Here is a 14,323-nt window from a genome sequence, read left to right as displayed (position 1 = left end):
AGATTAGACATTTTTAATTTCCTTTATTCGGTTTTATTTTAATTCAAAAGTACTTAAGAATGAATCTGAAAGATCGATTCATTAACAATGTTTCATTTTAAATGCATCAAACATTAAGAAAATAAATAGAATCGTTTCAAATAATCAGCCGAAAAATCTTAAGCCTAGCCTCATGACTGTTGGGAAAAAAAATTGAAGCCGTACTCATTTGGCGATTTGAAGATTTTTTTGGCGGGAAAGTTAGTTTTTAATTAATAATTAAAATTCTAATTAAAAATTCAAAAAAAGGGCTATCCTATCTTTTAAGTTAGATAAAACTGCACACGGTGTGCAAATTTGATTAAAATCGGTTAAGTAGTTTAGGAGTCCATCGCGGACAAACAACGTGACACGTAATTTATATATATAGTTTATTTTAATGCCGAGTTACTGAAAATCAAAATACCTTAGTGTAATTCTAATTATTGAGATGATTGCATTGTGTTTTTTGTAATGCCACGTTTTGGAAATTGTATTACCTCAATCTAATTATAAAGAAGATTATTTTTTCACCATTTCGGTGATTCCAACATCTTTTTACCTTAATCTTAATTTATTGAAACAATGTGCATAAGTAATTTTCAAAAAGGGACATATTTTTTTTAATCTACTCGCATTCAATTTTTTTTATGTATATTGGATTCGAAATAATATTTCAGACAAATATTTTAATTATTCTCACGTTTAATTCATATTCTTCCAATAATGAATACCATATTCACACATACATAAGGAAAAAAAAAAAAAATCTTTTTTCCTTTTCATCCAAGTATCCGTTTCCCGCAGGGATTTAATCCAATCTGCTCGCTGCAAGTACCTGTCAAGACGGTGTCTTGAATTCATCTTCAATTTGCCACACGTCATTAAATTTATCGATGTACTACAGCATAGGTGGAATTGATAAAATCTTAATCTTCACCTAACTAGGGTTACAAATTCTGCCCTTCGAGTCAGATTACTGAAGGTCACCGAGAAAAAGAGTGAGAGAAGAAGCTTAAATTACCGAAGCAATGCACAAGATTGGCGTTCGAATCTTACTTTTCAATCTCTTCGATTTCTATGTTCATAATAGGACGAATTTTGATTTTATAAGACTTTTCATTAAGCAATAATCGCATTTCCCACTAAATGGCTATGATCATGATTCTTTTTCCATTACCACGAATGGTAAAATAAAATAGATGATATTCATTTATGTATTTAGATAAACGTTCCGAAGATAAATTTCAGTTCTCGGTATGAAGGCTTAAAAGCATCATAGAGGTGGGGTTTTACTAAGGCCAACTCTGTATACACTTTGATTATTTCGATTTTTTTTTTCAAACAAAATGAAGCTCTTAAATTTTGAACTAAAAAAATTCCAAATTACGAAATAATATCAAGCAAATGGTATAGAAAAAGCTTCCATTTTTACAATAATATTAAATAATTATCAAAATCATAGATGCTTTGTCCAGTAGTGCTTTTAATGGCTTCATCTCATTTAACTGCAAACTGTTGATTCATTTTAGTTGGTAATACATTTTTTTAAAAACAGATTTCTAAACCCAATTTCAATTTTGTCCACTTGAATATATTTAAAACGAAACAGACCGATATTTTATTAAAGAAAAAAAAAACTTTTCAGAAAACCAGAATTTATTATTTTAAAAAATAATAATAAACTTCTATAACAAACACGTGACAAAACCAGGAGCATCTATCATCTGTGATCTAAATGGAGATTTCTGACTCTGAAGAATAATTTAGTACTAAAATGAACAAATCAGAGATTTGAAACGGATTTCAGAATTAAAGTGGGACGATGTAACTGACGAAAGGAATGACCTTTGATGAACGTGAGTGGTTTTTAAATGACGAAGATTTTATTTCCCCTTCGTCATCGCAGCAGTTAAAGATCTGGTAAATAGATTGAATCTCTGGAAATGGATAATACATTCTTCGCTTTTTGTAGTCATGCATTCAATATATTTCTAGGTGCATTTACAAAGGAAAGAAAACTAATTTAGATTTTTAAAAATAGTTTAAAAAAAAAACGAGGATTTAAGTTTAAAACATTAAGCAGGATTAGATTTTTTTGTCCTATCCTTGATTCACTTGAAGATAGCCGTTGTATTCAGTGCTTTGTGATATTTGCATAAGGCTTTTAAAAAAAGCACAAACTTAAAAAATGATCAAGTTAATAAAAGCGGAAGTGAAAACTCAGTTTTGATATCTCCTCAAAATATTTTTATCCTACCTTCGATTTCAACAAAAAAATATATTTAAATAATATTGAAAATAAAAAAAAATGGCTTTAGTTTTATTAAAACAATAAAACATTTTTACAAATCATGTTTAAGAATTTGAATGCCATAGGGGTCGCCGATGACCGACGCACCAAGATTTCTGGAAATCCCTGATATAAAAAAATGCCAACAATTATTAAAATGGTGCGATAAATTAATGTAGTATATTAAACAAATAAAAGAAATTCTATATTTATAATTAAAATATAGCTCTATTGTTCGTGCAAATTAAGTTGTGTCTTATAGAAGAAGAAGAAAGAGTAAACCAACATAGTCTTAATGATATGTCATAATTTTTTTTTCCGGCAGTTGTCCTCTCTAATTGTTCTGAATTTTTTCCAAAGTGCATTTTGCAAAATCTTCACACAGTTCTAAAGTCTCATTGTCCTAATACCAATAGAATGTCTTTTCCCAACATTTTTTAATGCATATCATTGTTTTCTTAACAAGCTCTTACGTGGAGAAATGCAAACCCCCATTTCATTATGGTAACATTTTGTAAATATAATCAAAGCTATAGAGGTTACCACTGACCAGCACCAAGGGTCACTGATAACTCCCATCCAATGAACTTATTAAAACATGATTATACACCGTAACTTATCTGTTGTAGAAATATTTTAACATTATATTATTGTATAATAAGAAACTCGTTGCGGCGCTAAGACAAGCCCCGTGAAACTCTCACGGCATTCAATATGTTAAATTAATTTTTAAAAAAACACGAAAGACAGAAAAACCAAAATATACTGAAAATAGACACATAGAAAAAATGACTGAAATATGAGAAATTCATATCAAATCAGATGACTTATATAATATGGGACAAATCATAACAACTTATTTATATTATGAAAACATGAATTTAAACCTTTCACTGAATTATGATGCACGAGCGCATGAAATCTTATATCTGACACTGAATTTGTATTTTTTCAGGTTTTGAGTAGAAAAATCCTTGATTGCTCAGCTTTTATCATTGAAATATTTAAGAAAAATAAAATCCGAAGAAACTTTTCCGCGCTCCTACTTACGATATTACCTTTAGTTGTATTTCAACTATGAAATTAAAAAAAAATGGTTTAAAATACATATCCTGCTCTATATTATGTTTTTTTAAGCATGAAAGCTTTCAAAAATGATGATGGGCTCATTTATTAAGCAAATATACAAAGATAGTAAGAAATTTAATTAAAATTTCAGTAAAATAAACTAGATTTATTATAATTCATGGACATATTTTAATCAGATAATAAAATAGGCAAGGCGAGTGTTTAATGAATGATAAATGAATTACATAAAATAATTCATTGCAAAACACCACTTAGAACAGTTGCTTTTTAATTCTCTTTTTGTAATTATTATTGGAGAATGGATCAAAAATATTTATAAGGCCCCTGAAGGTAACGCGATCAGTATTGCTAAAACAACTACGGTACTGGGCCATTTCAGCACTAGTTTAGACAAAAGAGGGCTCCAACACACTTAAAAAGAAACATAAAGATGCCGTTTACTAGTTAGACAGATTCGATAGCATGTGGAAGGAGAAATTTCATTTATTTGCTTTTCAAATCAGTTTTGTTATTTTGATCTCGTACGTTTACCATTCTTTATGTAGTTATCAAATGAAGCAAATAGGATCCACTATTCAGTCAGTAAAGGTTTTTAATGCTATTTATTAATATGTGATGAGTTCTTTTCAAAATATTACAGTTCGTACATGTAGGTTTTACCACAACTACAGAGAAATAAGGAGAATAACGACCATGATATCCTCTTAAAAGTCTTTTTTTTTTTTGATGTTGCAAACATTATATTCTTCCATTTCATTATGTTTATTAACGTACAAGTCAATATGTCACAAATAAGGCAGAAGATTATAATCCACTGGAATTTGAACAATTTGAATTTAGCTATAAATGGAGTTACAAGAATTTTCTTTCTCACTTGCATTGCAGTCATAGACATGACATCTCAAACCATAACTCATGTATCTACCGGACCTAAAGCAAAGATGTTAAGTCTGGACTGTCTATATCTGATGGCACTATATCCATAATCTCAATAAACATTTTGGGATATTTTAAAGAATAACATCTTTCCACCAACAATGTTCCTAGAAAATATTGGTAAAAAGAGCTCTTTGCTCGGCATGGAGAAACACAAAAAGAAGAGCCAAAAATAATTTATGGCCTGACACTGAAGTTAAATAAAATTACTGTAAGTATCTTTCTCTCTCTCTCTCTCTTTTTCGGAGCAAGTCAAAATATGAAAAAAAAAAAAAAGTGAATACAGATTGCTTCCATTTGGTTAATGAACTGGAAGGCATGGTGAATAAGTGCAATTCTGTTTGCGGATGCCATAGCCGGGATTTAGCTCTTTTAAATTTTATGAAGCAACATCTTAAAAGCTGAGATTATAATTTTTTAGCACCCTTGAAATATTGAAAATTTATTTGAAATTCGTGCGATGATTTGAATCTTTCTAATAATTTTGAATTTTTATACATATTTTAATTTTTTTTTGTTTTTAGATTTTTTAAAATTTAGAATTTTAATTCAAAAAATATTTTTGTTCATAACTGTTATAAAATTGTACCATTTTTACTTAAATGAAATACAATTAATAAAACTGGATTTATTTAGAAAAACAGGAGAGTTGTTGAATCCATTTCTCGCTGCTCATATTGCATTCGAAAATGAATATTTTGCTAAAATTTAAATTCGCAATTAAAAGTTAAAAGTTAATGAAAATTATTTAAAAAACTTAATGACGATTGAAGGCAATAGTAATTGCTTGTTTCATATTTTTTTAACATTATTAGAGTCATTTTAATTTTAATTTGATATAAGAGCTGTCACATTATACTTTAATATCTTACTCAATAATTTTCAAATCCTTACATTACAATGTGAAATTTTTATTCAAATTAGATTTTAAAAACTCTCGCAATGACATCTTTATTTGTTATAATGTTATTTTATTTATTTTTCTATAGAATTTTAATCATTAAGTGAAAAAAGGGTTATCGCACTTTGTAAGTAAGAAGGAAAAGAATAAATTTCTACAAAAATCACAAAAGCATTTCTCATGTATAAAAATAGGATCATATTATTATGTTTTTATATGAGAAGAAAACATTTTGAAGGTATTTATGCTGAAATGGTAGGAAATGAAATCAATCATGTATACTGTCGAAATAATAAAAACATTATATTATATGCCTTGGAGATTATTTCTTTGCAGTTATCAAATTCTTAATTGGATATTTCTTAGTTTCTGTCTCATTTAGCTTTACATTTCTTTAAAGATCAAATGCTTTTGAGGCATTAAAGTTCAGAAAATCTAGCTCTATATCTATTGTAAATAATTTGACTCAACATTTCACCTATCATTACTTGGTCATGCCATTCCCAACTTAAAAACAGGACAGCTATTTTTCATAGAATATAGATCAATTTAAGCTAATAAAATGTTTTTTTTTAATTTTATTATTTATTTTTATTTTCTTATCTGTTTTATGACAATGATTGTGTCTAAAATATGGAAATTGTTTAACTCATTTAAGCAATTCATTTTAATTCAACAGCAATGATGTAATAAATATTGTTATAGAAAGGATATTTATTTATGAAATCATCAACACATATTCGATTTTTTGAAAATCTATGTTATAACATTCATAATCACTTCCATAAGTCTGCAGTTTAATTTGGATGCAGTGTGTTAATAAAATGAGCATGTTTCTGCTATCTATGTTATTGTAAATCACTTTTCCTTTGTCATTGCATTGTGAATTGTATCTTCACTCAATAACTTTTTTTTAATAATCAAAGAAAGCTTTCGACTCATAAGCATAATTATAATTTTTCATACGGTTTTTGCAAAATCTGATTGGCACATCAATTTTATTTTTTCTTCTTCTACATTACTTCCTTTTCACAATGCTGATGTGGAAACAAGAATATATATATTTTCCCCCTAAATTTCAAACACTGCTTTTGACATTATTCAGAGACAAAATCCTTTCTTTGAGGACATATTTGGTTTCTTAATGAAACTTCTTGTTGCAAGTATTGAACCAAAAATAGAATAGTAAATCGAGAATAAAGAATTGTTGTAGACATTTTGTTATTGAAACAATAATTGTTTTATTGCTTAAAATAATCATTGATAAAATGAACATTTTTTGCAAGACTTTTTAATAAAAAAAGTTGATAAAGAATATTTGAAACAAAATAAAATGAAGAATATTTAATAAAGAATATTTTGTGGCAAAAATCGTGGCTGACTCGAATAGGTATTATTATTTTTAATTATTATTGATTTTTTAAAGATTTTCTTTTTACAATCTTAAACATGCTAATCTGGATCCATTTTGTTTAATTAGAATTTTGTTAGTTTGGGAATACTTGTTAAATTGTTAATTAACAGTTATTTTATTGCTGAATGGATATACATTTGAATAATTCATCAGCTTTATGATTTTTAAGTTTATGAAACTAAATTCTATCGAAATATTCTTCGTCCATCATCGTTCATTTTCTTCTTTTCCTTTTAAACTATGAAATTTTGCCAATACAAATATTTTAAATATGCCATATATGTTTCTGTAAAATTCAGAATGTGAGAAAAATTAAGAAATAATAAATTTTTTAAAGCTGTGTTTCTGTCTATCATAATGAACTATTATGCTTTTGGTGTCTTATCGATACGTTTATAAAACTCAAATACCTTCCAAACTCATCATATAATGTTTGGAAAAAATAACAATTATTGCTTTGAGTTTTTTTTTTTTTATTTTTTTATTTTTCATCATAACTTATTATTCAATTTCCATGATATGTACAATTTAAAGAATAAAATATGTTGGACCACGAGTTTAAATATGAATATGTGGATGAAATTCTTCAAGTCAAAGCAAGAACAGTTCTCATGTATTCTCTCATAAGCTTATCTTCCCTGCCTATGAATTGCTGTAACTGCCTTTTGTAATATTCACGACATTTCATCAACTCCCTTCATTTTCCTTAATGGAGCTCATTTATGTAAATCAGAGTCACGTGATAAATGTAACTGTGCATATCATTCAACAATTTATTCAGGATTGTAACCGATCCTTTCTGAGCACATCCGGTAATGAAATTTCATGCCATTTACTTTTTTCATTCATTCATGTAGGCATCCGAACACTCTACGCCAGCAGTGTTCTAACCTCCTTGATGAACATATTACTACAATAAATCACGAGCCCTGCCATTTCATGCACCCTAAGACTTCCTCTCTCTACCTGCATGCATAAGTAATCGCACAAAATAGAAATTAGATCAGAACGGATATTTGCCCTTCCACGCCATACCATGCCAATTTCGGCCTGTTTTTCGCGTTGACGATCGATTTTGGAATGCCACCACTCCATTAGAGTGGCATCAAGAAATCGTAAATGTCTGTTTTACCATATGTTTATATTGCAATACCACAGGCAATAAATGGTACATATGCATTGGATTCCAAATTTTAATTGGGAGCATTTGATGTGTATTTCATGAGCCCAAATTGACCCCATTTCAAAGAACTTTTATTTTGGAATATTTGCCATTCCAATAAGTTAGTTAATGGATATAGTCAGTGGGAATATGCAATGTGAAGATTTATGCCAGTCATTATGACACTTAAAAAGGAATAAAAGAAGAGCATTTTCACTTAAAAAGGCAAGATTAACTTTATTGAAGGGAAAGTATTCTATTTTATTCTTGAATAAGTCGTTTCAAGTATTTTTCCTCCAACATTCTGATGAAGTTTCCAGTCTTTGCGTGAAGAGCATCCGATTGCTTAGCATGCATCATGTCGTAAACATTTGAAACAATCTCCTGTTTTTCATCCTTACTTTAGTTTCAAGTGAAATTGTAATAAATTTGGTCTCACAGTCGGTACAAAGATGAAATCCGAATAACAATTCTTGATTTTCTTCATCATTCTGGTTTCATTTTCATTAAGCTGCCCTATTATTCATTTTGTCAAATACAGTACCTCAATATCCGATTAATTTAGAATCTCTAGAAAGAGGATAATACTGAATTTGTAGAATTTAATTTCTAATAAGCACTGATACCGTAGAAACTCAAATAATAGCGAGACCTTTATGAAGATATTCGACGTGTTCTTTGGCTTTCTTTCGCAACGAAACTATACTGGAGCTCCTAGGATCGAGTCCCGATTCTTCTTTCGGAATTTCGGTTGGTCCTAATGATAAGTTCACTGGTCCAGGATGTTCCAGCGGTCCATTTGGAGCTCCAGAAGCCAATTCCGCCATCGAACAGGGGACACTGAGGGACGTTGTTGGAGCAGCTGGTGTCAAGTAACTAGGATACACTGAGGGATGCCTATTCAAAAATCCGGGCAGTCCAGCAGCAAGAGAAGGGGTCAGAAGGGGAGCTGTGAGTGACCAGGGATCCAGAGGCATGTGGTTTGAGCCTGTCTGGATGGAAGTCGGGGACGAACACGATCCTAGAGCACTTCCGAGACTGGTGATGGGTGACTGAGGTCTTCCTCCTGGATTGTGGTAATCACCAGACACGTGTCCAAGAGTTCGTAGAGCATTCTGACTTTCAAGTTTTTCCTGCCGCCTCCATTTTGCACGCCGATTTTGAAACCAAACCTGTAAATAAAAAAAATAAAAAAATTACATCTTAAAAGCAATGACGTGGGTTAATTTCGGCATTTAAATATATTTGATGTCCATTTTGTGAGAAAATTTACAGAGTTTTGTAACAATGTAATAAAGCCTTATAAAATTACAAGATAAATAAAATCAAGCAAAGGCTAGAATTAACGCTTTTGCAAATTTCATAGTTAGCAATGCAGAGAAAAGTGTAATAGGTACTTGGGTTATCCATACAGGAAAAGAATGAATACTATTACTTATCAAAATGATTGATTCTATTGAACGCTAAAATACATGAGGTCTGTATAATATATATTGATGATTTGATTTTTCAATTAATTTTTGAATTGGCCTTATTCCGAATCATTTCTCTACAGATGATGAAATTCAATTCAGGTCTCCTGTGACTTAAAAAAAAAGATTTAGTAAAAGAATTAAAGCATTAAAAGAAAAACCTGCTTTTCCTGAATTGGGATTCTGATTCATGTCACTTACAGCACGCGATTCCTTAGTATTTGTGTGATGACTGCTTGGGGAAAAAAATGAAGGGAAAAAAAATTCCGTTGTATTTTGTCAAAAACGATTCTTTCTCATCATCTTGCAAACTCTACACAACCGATTTCTCAGGATGCTTATGGAGGAAATAAGTCATTTCAAAAGAAAACACCCATTTCAGTTTGACGACTTCTCAGAATCCAATATAGTGGGGTGCGCGCATTTCTCTCTTCGCTTTGCAAAATGTATTCATTGCCCGGGAAAGGGGGCGGGCGGCATTCGGTTCTTTGAAAACTTGGGCAAACAGAGGGCTTCATTTCCATTGACTCACAAATGCAGTTACCCAAGATATTTCTCAGCCTAAAAACGACAAAATGAACGAACTTCTCTCTCTCCCAATCGAAAGTTTATAAGATTCAGCATTTCGAAACGAAAATGAAATCTACTGCTTCTTTGCTGGAACGGCATGGTAAATACATATCGTATTTGCTAAGGCGCCTAAAGTAAGATACCTAATTTTAAAAAAAAGTTACAACATTTTATTTCCAATGACTAGAAAAAATAGGAATAAGATAAATATGAATTGCTTCGTGCAAAGCAATATCAGTTTAGTTTATAAGACGGTCGCAGAGTAGCCTGCAAAAGAAAACAGGATTTCATGGGCGTATGCGTTTTTCATTTCATCCATTTCTGGGAGAAATCAAATTGGCTAATATATCTTCCCTTCTTTAAAGGATAATAATGAATGCATTTTTTCTTTTTCATATAAAAAGTATTGTAACCGTCAAAAATTTTGTGTTCGAGATTTTGACGAATCTCCAACTTTTCAAACCTTCCTGAGTTCGAAAAACACGTTTTTATCATTATGTCTGTCCGTCTCTCTTTGAACACCATAACTTGAAAACTCTTTCATCTAGATAGATGAAATTTCATGTATGTATCTATAATCAAATTTGTAAATTCCGCCAAAATTTGCACGAAATTCATGTACAGGAAGTCGTTCTATCTGGCGGTTAGATTGCATGTAAGCTCGAAGAGTTAGTAGATAGAGTTTGAGGTTTAGCGTCTTAAATATAGATTCTTAACAAATTTTGAATCAAGTTTGTTAAAGTAGGTCTGTAGGTTTTTAATGTGTCGAAGAATATATTTAATATGTTTTGTAATGTTATTTTTTTTAAATATATTTATGCTATTATGCTGCTTATTATTCGACATTAGATCTTAAACAACGTCTCAAACAAACGTCACCCAAATAGTTTTCATCATATGACATGCCGTTACGATTCATCCCATTTGTTTTGGATATGTATCAAGCCTTTTACGGCAATGGAATTACTAAAAAAAACCAATCAGCCAGTTTAATTTTTGTGTTCTGTTGAGAGTGTTATCAACTTTCTCCCCAGCCTGCCGAATAATCCCACTTCCTGTCGGCATGCCCCATTCGCTCCATACTTTTATTGCAATTGTATTTCTACTCCCTTTTCCATGGTCTAATACCAAATCGAAGTGTCCTAACCAGTCGCCCCTGCTCCTTTCCCGTTGCTCGACCGTGGCTAACAAGGCCGGGGCAAACACTCGGCCGTTTGTCGACAGTCGCTCTGACGTCACAGTCCAAATCGATTAAACGTCCGTGTGCTCGCCAGAGAGATTTTTTCCCCTCCTCGGTGTGCATTACCGAGGAAGAGTAATTGTTTGATTCCGAGGCAGGCTCGCAGCAGAAAGCTAATTTTCTCATCAAACATTTTTTTGCCATCGGTAGTTGCGTGCGATTATGTGAAAATGTAATCACTCTTTAGGATCTGTTATTTGTTTTGCAGGAAATAAACTGTTTAGTAAGAATACCATGCATAAAAGTTAAAATAACGCAGAAAAATTCGAAATCACGTCATTTCTTGTCTAAAAGAAATTAACTCTTAAGTAAATAGAAACTTTTTTTAAATGTGAAAACATTATGGAAAGAAGCAAAATGCCATATTCTAATTTTTCTCAATTTATTAAATCACTCGGCTAAACAATATATATATATATATATATATATATATATATATATATATATATATATATATATATATATATATATATATATATATATATATATATATATATATATATATATATATATATATATATATATATATATATATATATAAAGCATTCGGATTATAATAGCAATTGTAATGGATGTAAATTGTTTGAGTTTAGGTGAAACTTGCATCATTTAACTTGAAAGAGTTTGTTATGTTTATTTTTGTTTTCATACGTGATTTATCCATGAATATCAAGCACTACAACTTGTTCAAAATTATGGCTATATGAAACAGCGTATAAAATAGATTTTTTTTTTCCCTCCCTAACTATAACTGTTCTCGTTTTGAATCCAAAGACAAAAATAGAAGTAAAATTCATTTCTAAGAGGAACATTCTACAAATAACTCACAACAGTTGATTTGAATGATCAATGCATTTTTATCTCCACTTGCGAGCAAATATTTTCAGTGTGCATAGTTACTCCTGAAAATAATAATGCTTGGAAAAGAAAATAAAAGTATTACAAAGATTAAATATATCTAGATATTGTTAAAAAAGTATTTTATTTATTCCTGAAAATAATAAAAGGTTTTTTGTGAAACCTTTTTATTATTTTGAAACCTTTCATTATTTCCAAGAAAGGAAATTAAGTTGCTATTTACATATAATGCATTTAATGCGATAAATAGATTATTATTAACCGGTAAATGTGATGACTCAGTTTGTTACATTGACCGATTAATATGAATGGCAAGTCAAAATAATCAATCAATTTATCATAAAAGACCATTGTTATCACTAAAAATCCGTTAATTTCATTAACCATAGCATATATTATAGGATAAATTTACTTCATTTGCACTTATAACAAAAAAACCTTTTATTCTCGTTGAAATTTCCAATAACAAGTATATTTGTCGCATTTAGTCATATTTAAGGGAATTTTTTCAGCAGATTTTCATGTACTGATTTCTTACGATACATATGTGCATTAGGTATGCTTTCGAAACATCTCCATATTACAGATATAAGTTATATCTTGGTTTAGTGAAATTATTTTTGGATGAATAATTCTACATTTATAGGAGTAGGTTCTATCTGTAAGAGCCATGTTAGAAACGAGATTAATAGAAACTTTTTAGTGACTTATTTTTGAAAAGATTGATTTAATCACCAAAGTTATGGCAAACAAAGTTAGGATTAGAAAAAAAAATAACAAAAAAAATAGAGTATTTGAGATAAAATTTCCAAAATCAGAAGATTTCCTTTCCACAAAGTGGCATTGCCGTCAGTTTTAAATGATAGAGCCCGGTCACTTTATTGTAAATAAACATTACTCCGTTCAAGCGTGGAAGACGTAGCGTTTGTATGCAGGTAGGATAATGGCAAGATCACGTACCTGAACCCTAACTTCGGGCAGGTTGACTTTCATCGCCAATTCTTCCCTGCTGTAGACATCCGGGTAGTGGGACTTTTCGAAAGCTCTTTCGAGTTCGTGCAGTTGATAGGTGGTGAATGTGGTTCGGTTTCTTCGGTGCTTCTTCTTGGGGCCTTCTTCTGAACCACTATCTGGGTCCGCTTTGTTCCCGGAATCCGTGAGCGAATTGGAAGAGAGTTGATTGTCCCCCGGGCTTCCTGAAAATTAGACAAAAAAAAATACATATAATTTAACATAAATGATTTGTTTCGTCTACTTCATCGCAACAGGACAAATATTCATATTTTTTGCTCAGCTTTCACAGGATCAAAATGTGTATTTCCATTGGAAGCTAAACCTCTTCATACCTATGGGCATATAATTTTTGTGCAGTTAGTTACCTTTCAAATAAAAAAATTCCAAAGGACATCTTTACCTAATTTTTACAATTTCAGAAATTAAACTGAAAAAAAAAGGGCTTTTTTTAGGTAAATTATCTTGTCATTTTTTTTTTAACAGGAATGAATTTAAGTATAACAGTCAGCATGACTTGCAAAATGAAGCAGATTTAACTACAAGGGGCGCTTCTGTTGGCAAAACTTGTTATTATACTAAAGCAGTTAATAGCTTTGAAGATTCTTGAATTGTAAGCTAAGTATAATGGTAAATGATAGACGCATGTTCATTATGCCACCTGCTACAGATATGATACTGCTCCGCAGTCTTACAACTCTATCACCATACAAATGAAAATTTTCATCAAATATCGATGGCATGTTTAGTTAAATTTGTGACATCACATGATTTTATCAGTTTTTTTATTATTTATTTATTTCTACTTATTAAAAGCATGCTGAGAAAATTATTTTACTAACATTAGATTTCCATATTTCAGTGTACAATTAGTGTCGGTTTCAACATAGCTCAATTCAGAGAGAAAGAAAAAAAAAAATCTCTAGCACATTGATTGCCAAGAACCGTGTTAAGTGCGAACACTACTATTGCGCAAGGCCTGGATTCCGAGTCTAGGAAAATACATACATTTAAATAGCATTTCTCGATTTGTGAACCTTTCCCATCTATCGATCAAAACGAAGTTCGACTATTCTAATCTCACTATACTTGATGATAACTAATTTCGATTTCATAAGTCTAATTTTATTATTTCTTTTAAGAAATTATTAGAAACTTATTATGAACTCTAGCTGTTATATCTGGCATTTGCTTGAGATTAAAATCGCTTCATATACAATGATTTTAAAATAGAAACTAAGTTTGTATAAAACAAAATATTATATTAAGACATATTTATTGAAATAAAAGAGAAATGTAAAAAAATGATTAATTCAATGACAGTGGCTGAATATAGTTTTAAATAATATGGGAAATTTT

The 14,323-nt window shown here is 30.4% G+C and overlaps 1 protein-coding gene across 1 annotated transcript in view; it reads right to left on the bottom strand.

Moving 5' to 3' along the window:
• Positions 1-7,184: 7,184 nt before the first annotated feature.
• The window catches only part of LOC129961549 (retinal homeobox protein Rx1-like), a 29,525-nt gene continuing 22,386 nt past the window's right edge, over positions 7,185-14,323 (bottom strand). Inside the window, exons 2-3 of the mRNA XM_056075033.1 lie at positions 12,914-13,149; positions 7,185-8,985 (exon numbers count right to left, since the gene is read on the bottom strand). Coding sequence (XP_055931008.1) covers positions 8,449-8,985; positions 12,914-13,149 — 773 coding nt within the window. The 3' untranslated portion in view covers positions 7,185-8,448. The remainder of the gene's footprint in view (positions 8,986-12,913; positions 13,150-14,323) is intronic.

The sequence above is a fragment of the Argiope bruennichi genome, chromosome 2, assembly GCF_947563725.1.
Source record: "Argiope bruennichi chromosome 2, qqArgBrue1.1, whole genome shotgun sequence".
Taxonomy (NCBI): domain Eukaryota; kingdom Metazoa; phylum Arthropoda; class Arachnida; order Araneae; family Araneidae; genus Argiope; species Argiope bruennichi.
The sequence above is the reverse complement of the archived record's forward strand: the minus strand, read 5'-3'. Positions and strand labels throughout refer to the sequence as shown.